Source organism: Amblyraja radiata, chromosome 17 (assembly GCF_010909765.2).
Source record: "Amblyraja radiata isolate CabotCenter1 chromosome 17, sAmbRad1.1.pri, whole genome shotgun sequence".
Classification (NCBI taxonomy): domain Eukaryota; kingdom Metazoa; phylum Chordata; class Chondrichthyes; order Rajiformes; family Rajidae; genus Amblyraja; species Amblyraja radiata.
In genome coordinates, this window is record NC_045972.1 from 3,011,673 (window position 1) to 3,033,622 (window position 21,950).

The 21,950-nt window shown below is 44.8% G+C and overlaps 1 protein-coding gene across 1 annotated transcript in view; it reads right to left on the reverse strand.

Moving 5' to 3' along the window:
- The window catches only part of phlpp2 (PH domain and leucine rich repeat protein phosphatase 2), a 136,391-nt gene that overhangs the window by 80,983 nt on the left and 33,458 nt on the right, over nucleotides 1-21,950 (reverse strand). Inside the window, exon 3 of the mRNA XM_033035629.1 lies at nucleotides 14,739-14,872. Coding sequence (XP_032891520.1) covers nucleotides 14,739-14,872 — 134 coding nt within the window. The remainder of the gene's footprint in view (nucleotides 1-14,738; nucleotides 14,873-21,950) is intronic.

Sequence of the window (21,950 nt, forward strand, 5' to 3'; positions counted from 1 at the left end):
ACCTCCTCCTCTTTTATCCCCACCTCTATCTTTCCTAAAGCATTTGTACGCTGGAAGATTAAGCTGCCAGTCCTGTCCTTCTTAACCAGGTTTCTGTAATGGCCACTATGTCCCAGTCGCATGTATCTATCCATGCTCCTCGTTCATCTGCTTTACCAGTCAGGCCATTCGCATTAAAATAAGTGCAATTCAAACCAACAGTCCTTCCTCGCTCCCCGCCTTTCTCCTGTCTATTGTATCCATTAAACATTCATCACTATCCAGCACATGACACTGGTAGCAATTCAGAGATCATTACCTTGGAGGTCCTGCTTTTTTGCCTTTACGTAACCCCCCAATAGGGAGGTTTCACGACAGTCGGGTCACGACCCATGACCCGCACTGTTGCTACGCTACTCCAAATGGATTACACGCGATGAACTGCACTTACCATTGTTTCCAGCGTAGCGGGCCCGTTAAAACCCGCTGAAATTGTCAATTTTTGCGCTGTAAATAATTATGGAAATCGGGATAAGCGTGTGAGACATTTAGCCTACTTCAGAATTCCAAAAGTGAGGAGAAATGACGGTAGATAGAAGCGAGAGCTGAAGGGACAACAACAGACAGAGTACTTGGCGAACATTGGCCATTTGCTCACTGCATTTCATCAACTAAGGCATTATTTGTGTTTTTTCTTGATTTCTTTGGCATCTAAAAAGTTTCAGAAGTGATAAATCTGGCTGTAATTTTTTTAAATCGCCCATGGTTCTCGTGGGTTTTTACCTACAAAATGAAAACGCATCTGAAGAAAAATTTACAGCATATTTATCACTTCTGAGAATTTTTAGATGCCAAAGGAATCAAGAAAAAACACAAATAATGCCTTACTTGATGAAATGCAGTGAGCAAACGCGATAATTCCCAATATTTTCAATGTTTACCAAGCACTTTAGCTGCTGTAGTCCCTTCAGTTCTCGCTTCTCTATACCTTCATTTCGCTTCACTTTTGGAATTCTAAAGTTGGGTACATGTCTCTCACACTTACCCCGACTCCCACAAATGTTTTCAGCGCAAAAATTCAACATTTTGGCGGTTTTTAACAGGTAGGAAAGTGCGCATTTCCAGCATTAATAACATATACCGGAAGTGACGGATGTCTTCCAGTTGGATTTAGCGGCTCCGTGCGTCGAGCCCTATGACCCAGTGACCTTTCGTGCAACCACCCTATACTAATGTTGCAGAACCTCATTCCTTTCCCTACCCATGTCAATTGTGTCAACATGCACGACGACCTCCGGCTGTTCACCCTCCCTCTTGAGGATGTCATGCAGCGGCTCTGAGACATCCTGGACCCTGGCATCTCATCTGCTGCCATAAAACCTCCTGTCTGCACCCCGAACAAAAGAGTCAGCTACTATATGGCTCTACTGGACGTCACCCTTTCCTGCTGTGTCACAGCCTTGCCTGGAACTGCTGCTCAACCTTGATATGTCATTCCTCCCCCAACAGCACCCTAAAGGATGTACCTGTTTTGAGGGGGGATGGCCACTGGGGTCACCTGCACATCATGTCTAATCCCCTTCATCGTGGCCACCCACCTTCTCTCTTTCTGGACCCTGAGTGTGACAACCTCGCTATACGCCTTGTCCAAGAAGCTCTCGCTCTCCCGGATGGTCCTGAGGTCGTCCAGCTCCTGCTCCAGTTCCATAACTCAGTCTGTAAGGAGCTGCACGTGGACACAATTCCCACAGGTGCGGTCATCAGGGACACCAGCAGTTTCCCGACTCCCCACATCCTGCAGCTGGAGCATTGCACCAACGTACCTGCCATCACCACTGCAACTGAACCAAGGAGAAATAACAAGTCTCACACACACGAACAGTACTCCTATCTGCCTCTGATCGCCTCCTTGCTTCAGCCTTCTCGCCAAAGACTTGCACTTCATTTCAACGCAGCCTCTCTCCCAACACGACCGCTCTGCTACACCTTGCCCTGTTTTTATTAGCCACTCAATTAGCCAATTTGGATACTGCAACCAATCAACAGACTTGCTGCTCAAAGCTGCCGCTCCGGCTCCGACCTGCAATTGATCTGCCCTGATGACATCTAATTCCCAGGTTAGTGCTGAGATATTCAGTGAGAAGAATGCTGTTAAGTATCAACAAATGGTTAGATCCTCTCTTGTTGAAACTAGTAATTGCCCAAGCATTCACACGGCTTAAATATTATCAGCTCAGAACTGAATCTTGTACAAAACACAAAGTGCTGGAGGAACTCTGCAGATCAGAAACTTCTGGGAAGGAAATAGGCAGGTGATATTTCCGGTCTGGACCTTTCTGCAGGCTAATTGGGTAAGGGGGAGAAAGCAGGAAAACAGATGGGTGGGACAAAGCCATGCCAACGATGGATGGATACAGGTGAATGGGATTTGATTAGCAGATGGATGGAGTAAGTGAAAAACGTTAGTGACAAAGTGAATATTGGATATGTCTTTCTTAGGCTGGTGGTATGGCTTCTTCATTTTCTATAGCGTCGTGAATAGAATTGGGGAGGGGAGGGAAAGGGGCAAGGGAAGAGGAAAAAGATGCAAAGAAAGAGAAAGGCAGTGAATTAAACATTTACTCCTGGGTCTCCCTCTCCATTTCTGTCTCTTCTCCTCCCGTCACCTCCACATTGTTTATCTCTCGGGTGTGAACCCATTTTTTTTAGATACTGAACTATAGCTGGAATCATGTACACTACTTTTACAACATGTGCTGCCTAAATACATTCACAATGCATTGGTTTCATTTGATACATATACACCATGTTTGATATCTGTTTGGTATTCATGGTCTAATATATCTTATCCCAATCATTGTGCAGGCAATATACATGTAATTAGCGCTGGTAATATATGCTGTTAATGCATTGGGCATCTGAACACATTAATTTCCAAGTTATTGGAAACATTACTCAATTCAATTTTAAAATAAATAGTTTAATGATGTGCTACCTGCTTTAAAAATACATACTCAAAAATTTGATAAGGTTCCATACAGTCATAAAAATCAAAGAACATGTTTGAATACGTAACATCAGGCCGCACAGTAGTGCAACGGTAGAGTTGTTGCCGTACAGTGTCAGAGACCCGGATCCGATTCTGAGTACAGGTACTGACTGCACAAAGTTTGTACATTCTACCTGTGACCTCATGTGTTTTCTCCAGGTGCTCCGGTATCCTCCAACATTCTTCTGTACATTATAAATTGTCCCTAGTGTGTAGAATAGTGCTAGTGGGCGGGGTGATCACCGGTAGGCGTGGATTCGGTGGGCCAAAGGGCTTATTTCCGCGCTATATCTCAAAAGCCAAAATTCTAAATCTGCATGGTACTGTAAATACTGCTCCTGATTATATAAATTATTACCATCATAAATATACAATTTACAAGTTTTCTTTAAACTCTCCAGCCTAAACAATTGTTTAAGATTATATAAAACTCCCATAAAATCACAGGGGTTTGCCAAAACTAATGTTTATCCAATAGGGAAGTTCCAATCAATTAAACCTTTAATCATACAAAGTGTTGTCTCAATTGACCATTCTTCCTTGAGTTCTCTAATTGTGAATGAAGAAATGCCGTGTTACTGGATAATGACAATGACTGGGAATTGTTGTTGATTTTGTTCTCAACAGCCACCAAAATCCCCAAAAACTGGATATTCTTTCCAAAAATATGGCACATTCACTACATCCGCTCATGCTATGACTCCCTCGATGAGTTAGCATATCCTTCTCTTTAGCATTTGGCTCTAAATCCTTAAAAGGGTAGGGAAGATGTCTGGTGGAATCCCAATAGAAGTGGCAGAAATGGAATAAGGATCCGTTGAAGGTAAGGCTAGTGCAGAAAATTAAATATACAGTTACGACCCCTGTCCACTATGGTGTGGTGAAGATGTCACTATTTAGAGCATACTGCCCACCACTCTACACTGCGCACCTGTGGTCGAACTATTTAAAGACAAGTATGCAGAGACTAAAGGTGGCATATAACGATGCCATGAGAACACTGCTAAGGCAACCTAGATGGTGTAGTGCCAGTAATATGTTTGTGGCTGCAGGAGTCAGTACTTTAGAAGCTATCCTAAGACACCACATGTATAAATTCGTTTGCAGGATAAATGACTCTAAAAATGTGCTTATTGTGGCCTTGTCAAACATAAGGGTTAGCACTACACGCTACGAATCCTAGCTGTGGAGACACTGGTATCGTTGTCTCGTTGTAGGACATTGATCATCTTTTAATCTGGATTTTTAACTTAAGTATTGTGCTTTAAAAAATATATAAATTATGATGTTTTTATAAGTGATATACCAAGATTTTATATATATGTATGATATTTGATATGCAATGCATTTTTTAATGTAATGTTGCCCCTTGTCTGGACCTTGAGTCCGTAATAAAGTTTATTATTATTATTATTATTATATATAATGGCCCCTTCCCATTGGCCAAGGGAAAGCAATGGTTTAGGGAAAAAAACATCTTAACTGGCGTGGAGAATCTCGTCATCAGAGCAGATTCGACAGAGATAGAGGAACTGGGAGAATCAGATGAAATTCCTACAGAAAACAGGATGGGAGGAGCCACCATTGAGATATTTGTGGAAGATTTTGGACGTAGATATTGGTAGCAAACCTGGCGCTGGTGATGAAGATAGAGATATCAAAATAGTCAGAAATGGACCAAGGGAACAGAATGGAAATCTAACTGAAAAAGGAATCAAATTTTCAATTTTATACAAATGCAGGAAGCAGCAACAACAAAAGTCATCACTAATGGTAAATAAAAAATTGAGGGAAGGCCCTTTAGTAGCAACTATTCTGTATTCAACAAAAAATGCTGGCAATCACCCAATCTCTGCTTGACATCTCCTATGCAGAGGAATTGGCATTGCAATGCTACATGGGAAGCAAGGTTACAAGGACAGTCAAGAATGTGGAGTTAAGTTTAGATTGACTGTGGTCTTGTGAAAAATTATCAATGCAAGGGTCCAAATGGCCTATTCCTGCTGCTACAACAGAACAGGAATGTAGACTGATGACCAAGGGTTATCTTAGTCGAAGGTAGACACAAAATGCTGGAATAACTCAGCGGACAGGCAGCATCTTTGGAGAGAAGGAATGGATGACGTTTCAGGTCGAGACCCTTCTTCAGACCAATGTCAGGGGAGTGTGCGGGAAAGAGATAGAATGCAGTCGGAGGCAGTATCTTAGTTGGTGACTTTAACTTCCCCAATATTGACTGGGACTTGCACAGTGCCAAAGACACAGAAGGGGAGGAGACAATAAGGGCTACCAGAAATTGGAGGTCAATGTTCATGCCGCTGGGATATAAACTATCCAAGCGAAATATGAGGTGCTGCTCCTCCAATTTCCGGTGGTGCTCACTTTGGCCAGGGAGGATACCCAGGACAGAAAGGTCGGATTCGGAATGGGACGGGGAGTTGAAGTGTTGAGCCACCGGGAGATCAGGTAGGTTATTGCGGACCGTGGGGATGTTTTATGTTAAATTCTATAGTGTGTGTTCTTTATACCCTTTCCGGCTTAATCCCTCCCTTCACCACCTCCAGTTTAAATTCCAGTTGGAATATTTTGGAGGACCCAAGAACCAAGAACCAAGCTGAGGTGTTCGGCGAAACGATCGCCAAGCCTACGCTTGGTCTCACCGATGTAGATCAGCTGCCATTTAGAGCAGCGGATGCAATAGATGAGGTTGGAGGAGGTGCAGGTGAACCTCTGTCGCAACTGGAACGACTGCTTGGGTCCTTGAATGGAGTCGAGGGGGGAGGTAAAACGACAAGTGTAGAATTTCCTGCGGCTGCAGGGGAAAGTGCCCGGTGATGATTGGTGGTACGGGTGGGAAGGGAAGAATTGACCACGGAGTTACGGAGGGAGCGGTCTTTGCGGAAAGCAAGGGGGGAGATGGGAAGATGTGGCAAGTGGTGGGGTCACGTTGGAGGTGGCGAAAATGACGGAGAACTATTTGTTGTATGTGACGGCTAGTGAGGTGGAAGGTGAGGACTAGGGGGACTCTGCCCTTGTTACGAGTGGGGGGGCGGGGAGAGAGAGCAGTGTTACGGGGTATTGAAGAAACCCTGGTGAGAGCCTCATCGGGATAGCTATAGGATCTTTGAGCTACACCACTCGGCCCCGCACCTTCCTGTCGTCTGGCGGAGGAGGGGAGGCGGTGGCGAGGAGCTCCCAACCGCCCCCCCCTTTGGCGGCGGCACTTTGGCGTTGGACAGGGACGGCCAAGGTAGCGGGGCGATGTTGTCCGAGGAGCGCTGACCTTCCTTCCTCCCCACCTCCTCTGCCCCTTCCCCCCCGCCCCCCTCTCTTCTACGCCCTTCTCCACCCCTCCTCTCCATTCCGCACTGATCCCCATTCCCTCCTCTATTCAGTCCTCAGACATCCCCTGTGCTCCCCTCCCCATCTCCCCCCCCCCAATCTATTCATCACCCTACCCACCTCACATTGATTCTCCTGCCACCCCCCATCCATCCTACACTGGTCCCACAATTCATCCTGTACTGACCCCCCTTCCCATCCATTCTGCACTTCTCCCCCATCCATCCTGTAGTGATCTCCCCATTCATCCTGTACCGATTCCCTCATTCATCCTGTAGTAATCCCCCATTCATTCATCCTGCAGACCCCCCCCACCACCATTCATCCTGTACTGATCCCCCCCCCCCCCATTCATCCTGTGCTTATCCCCCCCCCCCCATCCATCCTGTACTGATCCCCCCAATTCAAGAAGAATGGTGGGAACAGTCTGAAGAAGGGGGGGAACAGTCTGAAGAAGGGTCTCGACCCAAAACGTTGCCTATTTCCTTCGCTCCATAGATGCTGCCTCACCCGCTGAGTTTCTCCAGCATTTTTGTCTACCCCCATTCATCCTGTACTGATCCCCCCCCCCCCCCATCCATCCATCCCGTACTGATCCCCCCCATTCAACACCACTGACATCCCCCGTGCTCTCCCCTCAATTTTACATACTCCAACCAACACGTACTATTTCACCTGCCTCAATCCATCCATTCCGCACCGATTGCCTTCTCAACCCCCGCCATCTATCCACCCCGCACTGATTCACACATCCCCTGACCCTATTGTGCTTCATAGTCTTCAGAGTGAACATTGACTATGTTTGATAACGGAATGTGTTTTAATTCCCAATGTTATTATTTGTTTTGACACCTTTAAACATATTATTAAAAGAGCATTTGCTGCAGTTATGTCCTTTGGCCATCTCTTGTCAGTTAGTGTAATGTTTAACCTGGGTATAGTCGGTTTTAACAGCTATTATCATAAAATGCCTTTAGAAATTTCCTTGCAACCTGTATATTTTGTTATGGATAAATTATGTGGGAAGCCAGAGTGTTTCTGTGCCAATAGCAATAACGACCCATGCTATGGCCATGTCATGGTAATTTTCGGTCCTTCACAGAAAACATGCTTGCATCAATCTGTAGTATGTTACCATGGTCTAGGATTTATAGACACAGGTTGATCATATGCTGAATAATCCAACCACATTTTTGTTTGGAAGTGGAAAGAACTAATAGAAATTGCATTAATTGCAATGTATAAAAAGAGTTGAGATATTGAATTATAATTTTGCTGCATGTCATTGTGGTATATATCATGTCTTGAATGGTGAATATGTTTAGTTTGTGAGTTATTTGAAGCAGAAGTAATATGTGAATGTAGACAAAAATGCTGGAGAAAGTCAGCGGATGCGGCAGCATCTATGGAGTGAAGGAAATAGGCAATGTTTCGGGCCAAAACCCTTCTTCAGACTACTGGGTTTCGGCCTGAAACGTTGCCTATTTCCTTCGCTCCATAGATGCTGCTGCACCCGCCGAGTTTCTCCAGCACTTTTGTCTACCTTCGATTTTCCAGCATCTGCAGTTCCTTCTTGAACATAATACATGAATGCTTCATTGAGCATAATTCCGACTGCTAACTACGCACTTCGTCCGAGCACATTATCACACGCGTCATGCAAACCGTCTTAAATGACCACCTAAACGACCACCAAATGACCACCTGTCATTTGGCAACCTAAAAAGCTGTCAAGGTTGCCCGGCTGGCAACAGGGAAAAAAAGTTAAGTGAGAGCCCTGTCAGTGTGGAGAATACTAATGTGCAAGGGCAGTTTGAGACCAAGAAGAAAGTGGTTTTGGGGGCTCTTGAAGAGCACTATGGTGTATAAATCCCCAGGGCCTCATGGGACCTATCCCAAAATACCGAGAGAGGCAAGAGAAGAGATTGCAGGAGTCTTGACAAAGATCTTTGCAAAGTGAGGTCCCAGAGGAGTAGCTAATGTTGATACTTTCTTTAAGAATGGAAGTGGGGAGAATCCGGGAAATTATAGGCCCGTGAGCCCCATGGTAGTGTAGAGAAGCTATTAGAGAAGATTATTTGGGATAGGATTTTCTCCCATCTGGAAGAAAATTGATTATTTAGGGAGAACAGCATGTCTTTGTAAGCAGCAGTTAAAGTTTTACTAACTTGATTGAGTTTTATGAGAAAGGTGACCTATGAGGATATGCAGTGGATGTTGTCTATATGGATTTTAGTAAGGTATTTTATAAAATGCCCCATGGTAGGCTGATCCGCAGATCCGCAGGGATCTGTGCTGGGACCTCTGTATTTGTGACATAAATATGACAGACGCAAATGTAGAGGGGTCGGTTAGTAAGTTTGCAGATGACACCAAGATTGCTGGGGTCACGCACTGTGAGGAAGGCCATTTAAGTATACAGCAAAGTATACATTGATCAGCTATAGAAATAGGCGGAGAAACGGTAGATGGAGTTTGATGGAGTTTAGCGAACAGGCGTGAGGTGTTAGGGAGTTCAAATGTAAGGGGAAAATATACAACTAATGGCATACCTTATCCTGCTCCACCTCTCTTCAAGCTTCCCAGCACTGAACATGTGGGATACCGCTAGTCATCGGCATCTAGTTGTAAAAACAGCCTTCTATCAGCACCATTTCCTACAGCTAAGTTAATTTTGAATCTAGTTCACCACTCTGAATACCAGGTGCCTTATCCTTTTGAACTAGTTGTGGGATCTTAACAAAGTGGAAGTTTATCAAAGATTTTACCAAATTATGTATATTACATCTACTGCTCTGCTCTCAATCGATATGCTATGTCACCTCAAAGAATTCAACCAAATTAGGTTGATGGAATATGTCCTTGATAAAATATTGGGAGTCTCCGATTAGTCCCTGCATTTCCAAATAATCATTAATTACTTCCATCGGAATGTTTTCCTGAATCTTCCCTACCATTAATGTTTGGTGCACAGGTCGATAGTTACTAGATTATTCCTTGCTACCTTTCTGGAAAATAGGGCTACATTTATTGTCCTCCAGCTATTTGGTTCCTCACTTGGGTCCAACAAAGATTTAAAGATCTCAGCCATAGCACCAGCATCTCTTCCCTTGTCTCCCATCAGAACACAAGATAAAACAAAACCAGCTTGCCAAAGCATTGAATACCTCTTCCTTTATGGAGACTGTACTTGACCTTCAACTATCCCTTCACTGCATTCTACAAATACAAATACATTTTCTTTATGAATACCGATGAAAAGTATACATTTAGGATGTCACCTATATCTTCTGACTCCAAACACAAATTGCCCTGTGGCCCATAATGGCCCTGTCTTTATTTTCCCCTTTTTATTATTTTGCCTTGAATACACATGCAATGCCTTTGGACTTATCTAGGAAACGCAATTATGTTATTAATCATGCAATCACAGTTTCTAGAGTTCCAATGTCAAACTCAATAGCATTATTTAAAAACGCGATAATTGATCAATATCACATTCATCCGCTTCTCAAAAATTGCAGCTCCTACAATTTAAAGGGGTAACTTGCCCTCAAACATCAAACATTAAATGTCTGCTACATGGTCCTGTAGAGTGTGGCAATCCATTATAAAACCTGCGCGCAGTCAATGACAATCAATTCCACACTTGCCATGGGGAGTTTACCAGATACCACTACTTCTGCTGCTAAAACTGAGTTAGAAAGATACTGGAGAAGTTGCAGGCATGCATAGGTGCAGGCATGCAAAAGGAGGTATAGAAGATATCACCTTTGGAGACATTATCCACCAAGAATTTAAAGGGACGCAGGCTCGTTGAACTATTGAAGCTGTCGATCATGAGAACAATCATCGTTGACATCTGTAAGTTACTGTACTCTGCCGCCGGCTTCCATACACAGCTGAACTGCAACAACACTCCAAGGTCATTTCTGTACTCCACCTTCTAGAATTGGGATAAATCAGTCTGGAATGATCCCAAGTCCGCTGCCACTTATCTGTGTCAAATCTTCACTTTGCTGCTCACCAAAACATTGCAAAGGTCATTCATACTTTATACCAAAGGATAGAGGAGTTCTACCTTTTCTTTTAGGCCAATGAATGAGGCAGAACCAATGTTGCAACCTTCCTCAAGGTTCTGATCCTCATACTGCATTCATAATAACAAGATAAAAGAAAAGGTCTGTTCCATCATTCAATAAGAGTGGCTTGTCTTCTATCTCATGGGTGGAAATCCTGGAGGGGGGGGTCCCCCCTGCTTTGAGAGGTAGGGGGACAATCCCCCCCCCCCCCCATGTTTTGTAATCCGGACTTTATCAACGCTTTCCAAGGGCTGAATCGGCCCGTTCGCGTTGCCTTTTAGCCCCCGGCGCAGCTTAGAATCAAGCTGCTGCATCGAGGCGATCGAGGCTCCCAATGTTGAAGCCCCCGCCGGCCGATGAAAGACCCCGTGAACGGGCCGATTCAAGCCCCACGATTCTGGGCGGACAAAGCTGCTGTTGCTGGAGTTCGGAGTCGGTCACCAACCAGGTCAGCTCCCGATGTTACCATCCCCAGGGCCCACAGCCGAAGCCTTGCGTGTGTGCGCATGCGCGCGGCCGCCAAGAAATTGTGTCCCCCGCATGTTTTGATAGCGATTTCCGTGCCTGTACCTCAGTGCCGCTTTCCTGCACGTGTCTTTTGCTATCCTTTTAACCATCTGTACTCGTAAACCTCAAAATCACGCTGCTTCTCTGATACTCCCTTTTCTTGGATTTCCTGAAATCATGCTACTTTGATTGAGTGTGAGACTTTAGTACATCTCACTGAATTCCATACTGTCAATAGCAAAAATGAATCCCCCAATTGGTCACCCTGAAAACATTCAAGGTGGTTATCAGTTATATATCAATTATAACAGCTAATTATCCATTAAAAACGCAATGTCTCCACGCATGAATGTGGACAATTTAATGCATGGCTGGTAAAACTGTGGATTGCGATCCATTCCTTTTGTTCCAACTGTGGTATTTAATGAGGACACAGGGAACTGCAGATGTTGGTTTACAAAAGAAGACAAAATGTTTGGAGTAACTTAGCAGGTCATGCAGCATCTCTGGAGAACAAGGATAGGTGATGTTTCAGGTTGGGACCCTGGTATAGGGTATAAAATGTTATGACTCGCATTGATTCCAAATGTCAATATTTTCTAATGCACTCACGTAGGGAGGGCAGAGAAGGTTCACCAGACTGATTCCTGGGATGTCAGGGCTGTCTTATGAAGAAAGATTGGATAGACTTGGTTTATACTCTCTAGAATTTAGGAGATTGAGAGGGGATCTTATAGAAACTTATAAAATTCTTAAGGGGTTGGACAGGCTAGATGCAGGAAGATTGCTCCCGATGTTGGGGAAGTCCAGGACAAGGGGTCACAGCTTAAGGATAAGGGGGAAATCCTTTAAAACCGAGATGAGAAGAACTTTTTTCACACAAAGAGTGGTGAATCTCTGGAACTCTCTGCCACAGAGGGTAGTCGAGGCCAGTTCATTGGCTATATTTAAGAGGGAGTTAGATGTGGCCCTTGTGGCTAAGGGGATCAGAGGGTATGGAGAGAAGGCAGGTACGGGATACTGAGTTGGATGATCAGCCATGATCATATTGAATGGCGGTGCAGGCTCGAAGGGCTGAATGGCCTACTCCTGCACCTAATTTCTATGTTTCTATGTTTCTATGTTTCCTATTAATTTATCCAATGTACTCCTGCACCATCCACTTCCCTAAGCTTTCTACGGCGTTGCATCCACCAGAGCTGTCTTAATCAGCCATGTATGTGTTCTACGGTGATATAGAGCCACAAGAACACTTTTTTTTTTAGTTTCTGGTGACATATCCAATAACAGCCATCCATAAAACCTATACCCAGTTATGTTTCCCACTGAATTGCAAAGACTTTTCCCACAAATTATTTTCATTACATGTTGGAAAATGTAACAGGCAGATAAAATATTCCTTTTCACATGGGCAATTAGAAGAGTCAAAAGGCCTTTGGCAAATCAGATTAAAGAAAATCACAAGGCTTTTTATATCTACATTAAAAACAAGAGGGTAACCAGGGAGAAGGGCTACTCAAGCATAAAGGAGAGAATGTATTCTTGGATTGAGGGATGTAGACAAGATGCTAAACGAGTAGTTTGTATCTGTTTTCACCAAGAAGGACATGGAAAACAGCGAGATCAGAGTGGAGAATTTCGGGGGCAGTACGGTGGCACAGCAGTAGAGTTGCTGCCTTGCAGTGCCCGAAACCCAGGTTTGACCTTGACTACAGGTGCTTGTCTGTACAGTTTGTACGTTCTCCCTATGACCGAGTAGGTTTTGTCTGGGATGTCTGGTTTCTTCCCACACTCCAAAGGCGTACAGGTATATACCGTGCCCTCCATGTTTGGGACAAAGACCCATCATTTATTTATTTGCCTCTGTACTCCACAATTTGGGATTTGTAATAGAAAAAAATCACATGTGGTTAAAGTGTACGTTGTCAGATTTTAATAAAGGCCATGTTTATACATTTGGGTTTCACCATGTAGCACCAAGCAAAATAGAAACCATGTGCAATATTAATATAATTGTGGATTGTAATATCTTATGAGCTGTAAGCTAGGGTGTAGATCATAGGGTATTGTATAGAATCAAATAAGATGATAATCAAGCAGTGTTGTACAGTAGATTAATTAGCACACTATACTCTCGTATGTCATGTCTTCACAGATTTAGAAATCTGAAAAATTAGTTTAGGAAATTTTATCTTTGATCTAAAACTCAGAAAATAAATTGTAAATAATGATGTGTAAGAATGAACTGCAGATGTAGGTTTAAATCAAAGGTAGACACAAATTGCTGGAGTAACTCAGCGGGACAGGCAGCATCTCTGGAGAGAAGGAATGGGTAACGTTTCGGGTCAAGACCCATCTTCAGAAATAATGATTACAGTCAAAGACCAAAATTGCATTCATGTCCATCGAAATGTATACTTTTATTTCCAGATGCTGACTGAAAGGCATTTCTGCAGTGAATTTGGTGCGAAAAGGAAAGAAAACATGCTATTGATGAAATATGACACATTTAAAGAATGATACTGTACTTAAACTGAAAAGACGTGAAGGCAACAATGTTGGCTGATTTTTCTCAACGAATTTTCAGAGTAGTGCACCCAAAGTGTGTAATTCTTATTCTCACGGGTGGGGGGAGGGGGGTGGCGGGTGGCATCATCATTGCAGACATCTTTGTACTCAGCTATCACTCTTTGGATCCATTTGAATAGCTGAAAAGCATTTTTGGGCTGACTGCAGAAGGGTCTTGACCCAAAACGTTGTCTATGCATTCCGTCCACAGATGCTGCCTGACCCAATGAATTACTCCAGCACTTTATACTTTACTCGAGATTCCAACATCGGCATTTCCAAAAGCATCTCCAGTAAAATTACAGGAGTGGAGTGCAGATGCCGTATAAATTTGAAACAAGAGTTTGAATCCTACCACAGCATTAAGAGAACTAAAAAGTCAATGGCCACACAATTGTGGATCATAATTAAAAACCCATCTTGTTCACAAATGTTCTATCCGGAACGAAATCTGCTATCCTTACCCAATCTGCCCTGTAAATGACCCAAGATGACTCAAGATTTACAATGTTGTTATCTCTTAACATCCCTCTGAAATTATCTTATTAGAGGCAATTTAGGATGAGCAATAAAATACTGATCTGCTAGCATGGCCATTAACCCAAATTAAAGAGACCACAGTGGTAAGACCTCTTCAGTAATTTGAAAATGAAATAACTTGTCAGCAGCAGGCCAGCATTCTCTAGTGACAAACAATTCCGGAATTAAAAATCCGAACATTAGGTCAAAAATGCTGTGCTGGGTATATGGAACAAGCTGCCAGAGGAGGTAGGTCATAAATGATAAGAGCAGAATTAGGCCATTCGGTCCATCAAGTCTACTCCACCATTCAATCATGGCTGATCTATCTCTTCCTCCTAACCCCACTCTCCTGCCTTCTCCCCATAACCCCTGACATCCGTACTAATCAAGAATCTATCTATCTATCTCTCCTTATAAATATCCATTGAGGTGAGCCAGTTACTATAACAACATTTAAGACATTTGAAAGGTTTAGAAGGATATGGATAAAATGCAGGTAGGTGGGCCAAGTGTTGATGCGGTATCTTGGTTAATGTGGGGAACTGTATGACTCTGACTACTGCGTCATCAAATGACAAAAAATCTTTGGGTATCACTGGCCACTGCCTAGTTTATTATGTATGGGGTTTTTTCAAATTTGAAACAGCATTTGTCAGGTTTTTTTAAATCCCTAGCTAAAATAATCTTACCATGAAAGTATCTAATCATGCAACTCAAATCAGCAATGGCACTTTCCTCTTGTATCCGAAGTGGATCCTGGAAACCTAATCCCGATAGATAATCATAAAGGATTTGTAGAGGCCTCTCATCGGGATTCAATCTCCTGTAAAAGATGAAGTGTTAAACATCAGAATTAATAATAATAATTTCTTGAAAAATCAAAAACAAATAAGGAACCATTACATTGCTCCAAGAAGCACACAGTAATATTTTGGGGAAAGACCAAGTTCCGGTAATCGCTGTTGAAGCACTTGTTCTTTCAAGAGATAGTATAAGTTGCACTTGTATAAAAGGGGTTCAATTTCAGAAAACATCTTTCCTTAAAAATCTCCAATATCTTTTCATATCAAATTCCTCGTATGTTACAAAACACTTGGCCAATAAAGTATGATTATGATGATTATGATAAACTCTTTCTGTCCATTAATTTGTCAATACTTACTGAATGGGGAAAAAACCTGCGCAGATGGTGAGGAGGCATTGAAAGGACAACTTGATACTTGTGTCCTTTTCTGCGGTCCACGAGTAGCAGCAGAAAAAGCACAATTAGAAGTGTGAGCTGTTGCATTTAGATAGATAGATATAATTTATTGCCACACAACCAGGGTTGGTGGAAATTTGGGTTGTCAGCAGCAGTACAATAATAAAGAACACACAATAAAACTGTAACACAAACATCCACCACAGCATTCATCATTTTGGGACGTTTAACAAGGATGGGACCTACACAGTAAATGGTAGGCCTCTGGATAGTGTTGTAAAGTAGAGGGATCTCGGAGTGCAGGTGCATGGTTCCTTGAAGGTCGAGGTGCAGGTAGATAAGGTGGTCAATAAACAATAGACAAAAGGTGCAGGAGTAGGCCATTCGGCCCTTCGAGCCAGCACCGCCATTCACTGTGATCATCCACAATCAGTACCCCATTCCTGCCTTCTCCCCATATCCCCTGACTCCACTATCTTTAAGAGCTCTATCTAACTCTCTTTTGAAAGCATCCAGAGAACAAGCGAGTTCGGTATTCCGAAAAACGCAAGGAATCATGGGATTTGGCAAAGGTTATAAGCTATAATGGTAAATAGATCTCAGCGCTATAGATAAAGTGAGTATACTTTTGGTCCGATTTTTTGTCTTTTTTCAGTTGGAGACGGGTGGGACGGCGGAGTCTGGGACTGGGGGGGGGGGGGGGGGGGGGGGGGGGTGAGAGACCGGGCGGAACGGGATGACCAGCCAGGCCTGAGACCAGACGGGCGGCGGAGGTTGGGGGGGGGGAGGGTATACCGGGCGGGACGGGATGGGGGAGGCCGGGCAGGCTGGGTGGTGGTGGGGGGGGGGGGAAACGGAGAACAGGTGGGCGGGCGGGGGTTGAGGGTGACCCCCAAGCGCTGCCAAAACCGGTGTGTGTGTCCCCCCCCCCCACTCAAGCCGTCCGGACCGACGGGACAACGGCCCCCAGGCCCAGCGTGGAGAAGTGCCAACCCCAACACCAGTGGCCCCAAACCCACAGCCAACACCAACTCCAGTCCAACCTCGCTCCAACTCCAGAGTCTGGGCTTGGGGCTGGGCAAGTTGCTGCTGCCGCCAGCACCACCATCACCAACAGTACCCGCAGCTCCAGCGGGCACCCGGCCTACCCATGGCCGGCAGGAGCCCGTCCACAGACTCTCTCTCCGACCAGGACGACACCAGCAGCAGCGGCTCAGAGTCGCCCGGTTTCGAGCAGGGCCAGCGGCTGCCCATCTTCAGCAGGATCTCGGTGTCGGTCTGAGGGGAGGGGTATCGACGTGGAGGGCTGCCGGCCAACCCGGCGGGATAGGCAGAGCCGAGCTGAAGCCAGCGGCTGCAAGTCTGGGCCGCCCCACCAGCCCAGGGCCACCCCAGACACCTCCGGCCAGGGACGGGATACCGGGGAGGGGATGGGGGACGCCTCAACAGCAACTCAACAGCACCCACAGCGTCAGAGAGCCGAACCCGACCCGACTACGGATGAAACGCAAGCCTGCACACAATGCAGCACCACCGTTGCCAAGACTGTTTTATAGCTAGTGACCTATGACCTGGGCATGCGCAGTCGGAATACTGAACTCGCTTATTGGCCTCCAACGCCTTCTGAGATAGAAATTCCATAGATTCACAACTTTTTTGGTGAAAAAGTTTTTCCTCATCTCCGTTCTAAATGGCTTACCCCTTATTCTTAAAAAGTGGCCCCTGGTTCTGGACTCCCCAAACATCGGGAACATGTTTCCTGCCTCCAGCGTGTCCAAACCCTTAACAATCTTATATCTATATTACTAAAAGTCTGATCTTGACCACTTCCTGTTGTTCTGTATCTTGATTTTAGAAAAAACGCTGCCCCTTACGGCTGTGACTTTTGGCCATCTTACTCAGAGTCCGCCTCCGCTGCGCAGGACAAGAGGATGTTTCCCATCGATGAAAAATAAAATGTTTAAAAAATGTTGGGATTCTCTCTCCTGAAAGCCACGCCCCATCCGGAGGGACTATAAAACCCGGAAGTGTTGAGTACCTCAGTCAGTCTCTGCAAGATGGGGAAGCGAGAGGATCACGTCTCTCAGTCTGAGCTGTGAATAACACTGAACACATGTCTACTAAACTGTGAGTGGTTTTACTGACCTGTCAGTGCCCTTAATGTGGTTTGAAAATATAGTTTGGAAATGCTAAATCAGTGTTGCCTTTGGTTTGGAAATGCTGAAGCTGTGTTGCCTTTGGTCTGGAAATGCTAAAGCTGTGTTGCCTTTGGTTTGGAAATGCTAAAGCTGTGTTGCCTTTGGTTTGGAAATGCTAAAGCTGTGTTACTTTTGGTTTGGAAATGCTAAAGCTGTGTTGCCTTTGTTTTGGAAATGCTAAAGCCGTGTTGCCTCATTAAAGTTGCCTTGCTTTCTATATAATTAAAAGTCTAATCTTGACCACTTCCTGTTTGCCCTTTATATTGATTTTAGAAAAAACTCTACCACGAACGGTTGAGATTTTTGGCCATCTTACTCAGAGTCCCCCTCCGCTCATCAGGTGCCGAGGATTTTTCCCATCGATGAAAAATAAAAGTTATTAGTGTTAAAAAATGTTGAGATTCTCTCTCCTGTCAATCACACCATGAAGGCCATGCCCCTTCTGGTGGGAGGGGGAGATGGACTATAAAACCCAGAAGTGTGGGCGTGGCTCAGTCTCTGCAAGATAGAGGAGGGAGAGGTCACGTCTCGCTGTCTTTAGTGGCCTTGCACCCTGCTTGAAATGGTATGAAACTGCACTTGAATTTGGTGGCCTTGCACCCTGCTTGAAATGGAATTTCAAGGAATAGCCGTGAGTCAACTGCCAGCCCACCAGCCGTGAGTGAATGAGCTGCCAGCACAACAGGCTTGAGTGACTGAGCCGCCAGCTGAAGAATCCATTCGGCCCACAATGTCCATGCTAGCCCTCTGGAAACCAGTCCCTTCAGCCCACAACACCCATACTAGCGCTCCAGAAAGCCCCCCCCCCCCCCTCCTCCCCTACTGGCCACCAATATTGGAATTGGTGGAGAGGTGGAATATTGCGTTGGGGGACCAGCCCTCCCATGTGTTGCTGGGACCCAACGGGTCCCACTTAGTCTAGTATTTCAATAAGATCTCCTCTCATCCTAAATTCCAGAGTATACAAGCCCAGCTGCTCCATTCTATCAACACATGAGTCCCGCCATCTCGGGAATTAACCTCGTGAACCTACGCTACACTCTCTCAATAGCAACAATGTCCTTCCGCAAATTTGGAGACCAAAACTGCACACAATACTCCAGGTGTGGCCTCACTAGGGCCCTGTACAACTGCAGAAAGTCATCTTTGTTCCTGTACTCAACTCCTCTTGTTATGAAGGCCAACATGCCATTTGCTTTCTTCACTGCCTGCTGTACCTGCATGCTTACTTTCAGTGACTGATGAAGGACCCCAGATCCCGTTGTATTTCCCCTTGACACTGTTTAGATAATAATCTGCCTTCCTGTTTTTGCTACCAAAGTGGATAACCTCACATTTATCCACATTAAACTGCATCTGCCATGCATCTGCCCACTCACCCAACCTGCCCAAGTCACTCGGCATCCTCATAGAATCCTCCTCACAGTTCACACTGCCACCCAGCTTTGAGTCATCTGCAAATTTGCTAATGTTACTTTTAATCCCTTCACCTAAATCATTAATATATATTGTAAATAGCTGCGGTCCCAGCACCGAGCCTTGCGGTACCCCACAAGTCACTGCCTGCCATTCTGAAAGGGTCCCGTTAATCCCTACTCTTTGTTTCCTGCCTGCCAACGTTTTTCTATTCACGTCAGTACCTTATGCCCCTGTCCCACTTAGGAAACCTGAACGGAAACCTCTGGAGACTTTGCGCCCCACCAAAGGTTTCCGTGCGGTTCCCAGAGGTTTTTGTCCGTCTCCCTACCTGCTTTCACTACCTGCAACCTCCGGCAACCACCTACAACCTCTGGGAACCGCACGGAAATCTTGGGTGGGGCGCAAAATCTCCAGAGGTTTCTGTTCAGGTTTCCTAAGTGGGACAGGGGCATTACCCCCAATATCATGTGCTCTAATTTTGCCCACTAATCTCATATGTAGGACCTTATCAAATGCTTTCTGAAAGCCCAGGTACACTACATCCACTGGTTCTTCTTTGTCCATTCTCCTAGTTACATTACATCTTCAAAAAATTCCATAAGATTAGTCAAGCATGATTTCCCCTTCATAAATCCATGCTGACTCGGACCGATCCTGTTACTGTTATCCAAAAGTGCCACTATTTCATCTTTTATAATTGCCTCCAGCATCTTCCCCTTCCTGTTTTCTCAATCCCGCCTTTCTTAAAAAGTGGGGTAACATTAGCTACCCTCCAATCAAAAAAGCTTTAGGCACATTGGCCTTCATCAGTTAGAGTAATGAGTATAGAAGTGGGAGGTCATGTTGCAGTTAAGACGTTGGTGAGATCCCATTTAGAATATTGTGTTCAGTTCTAGGCACCATGTTACAGGAAAGATATTGTCAAGCTTGAAGGGGTTCAGAAAAGATTTACGAGGATGTTTCTAGGACCAGAGGGTGTGAGTTATAGGGAGAGGTTGAGATGGGTCTCTATTCCTTGGAGCACAGGAGGTCAAGGGGTGATCTTATAGAGGTGTACAAAATCATGAGAGGAATAGATCGAGCACAGAGTCTCTTGTTCAGCATAGGGGAATCGAGGACCAGAGGACATAGGTTGAAGGTGAAGGGGAAACGATTTAGTAGGAATCCGAGGGGTAACTTTTTCACATAGAGGGTGGTGAGTGTATGGAACAAGCTACCAGAGGAGGTAGTTACTGGGACTATCCCATCATTTAAGAGCAGTTAGACAGGTACATGGATAGGACACGTTTGGAGGGATATGGACCAGGCGCAGGCAAGTGGGACTAGTGTAGTTGGGACATGTTGACCAGTGTGGGCAAGTTAGTCCGAAGGGCCTGTTTCCACACTGTATCACTCTATGACTCTGACTTCCCCCAAGTCCATTCACACTACCCGAGCTCTCACCACAACCATAGCCTAGCTCTGCGCCCAAACACCATCAGTCACCCAACGTGTAGGAAGGAACTGCAGATGCTGGTTTAAAGCGATGATAGATACAAGGGGCTGGAGCAACTCAGCGGGTCGGACAGCATCTCCAGAGAGAAGGAATAGGTGATGTTTCAGGGATTTGAAGAAGGGTCTCGACCCGAAAGGTCACCTATTCCTTTTCTCCGGAGATGCTGTCTGACCTGATGAGTTACTCCAGCTTTTTGTGCCTACTATCAGACCCACCTCTACAATCAGGAGTCCCTTTATGCTCAGCCACCTTCTCTGACAAGTTGGAAAGGTAGCTCGCTGTAGCATTATTATAGTGTCAGTATACAAAGGCAGTAGGACGGCACAGAGTTGCTGCTGCACAGTACTTGCAGCACCAGAGACCCGGGTTCGATCCTGACTATATCAGGGTGCTGCAGGTATGGAGTTTGTACGTTCTCCACGTGACTGCATGGGTTTTCTCTGAAATCTTCGGTTTCCTCCCACATTCCAAAGTCGTACAGGTTTGTAGGAAATTGGCTTTGTATCAGTGTAAATTGGCCCTAGTGTGTGTAGGATAATGTTAATGCGCGGGGATTGCTGATCGGTGCAGACTCGATGGGCCGAAGGGCCTGTTTCCACAATGTATCTCTAAACTAAACTAGAGTGGAGAGACAGCTCCAACGTCAGAAACAAAAGAGCAGACCACATGTAGTCCAAGCTGATTTAGGAACCAGTCAGTTAGGACGACTAAAAATTATAAATATCAATTAGGAGAAAATTTACGAGGATGTTGTCGGGACTTGAGAGGCTAAGCTATAGGGAAGTTGGGAAAGCTATGTCTACTCCTTGGAGCACAGGAGGCTGAGAGGTGATCTTATAGAGGTTATAAATCATGAGCGGAATAGATAGAATGAATGCACAAAGACAAAGGGGAATTAAAAACATATATTTAAGGTGAGAGGGCTAGATTTAATATGATTCTGGGGGTCAAATTCTTCACTCAGAGGGTGTGGGGTTTTGGAACTAGTTGTCAGAGGAAGTAGTTGAGGCAGGTGCTCTAACAGTATTTAATAAGACACTTGGACAGGTACCTAGATAGTAAAGGTTAGAGGGATATGGACCAAATCAAACAAGCTTAGATGGGCATCTAGGTTATCATAGACAAGTTGAGCCGAAGGGCCTGTTTCCGAGCTGTATGACTATCAGACCATCAGATGCTCCTGGAGTCCAAGCCTCCTCCCCCTTACAGTATTCTAACAATATTGAATAACACAATGGATTTCACAGTACAATATCCACAGTATGCTATGGTTTGCTCTACAAAAGTGACAAGGTAGTTGAGTTACTATACCAGTAATCCAGAGATCAGAGTTTAAATCAATCCAATACAGCTGCGAATTTCAAATTCAATTAATAATTGGAATTAAAAAAACAAAATAGCCATTTGCAACAGTACCCATCAAACTACCAGATTGGTGTAAAAACTTACTTGGTTCACGAATGGCTTTTAAAGCAGAAAATCTGCATCCTTGCCTGGCATGACTTACATGCCTCTGCAGTGACCTAGCAAGCCATCCATACCCACAATACCATAACCACGACATTGAAACATAGAAAGAATACAACCC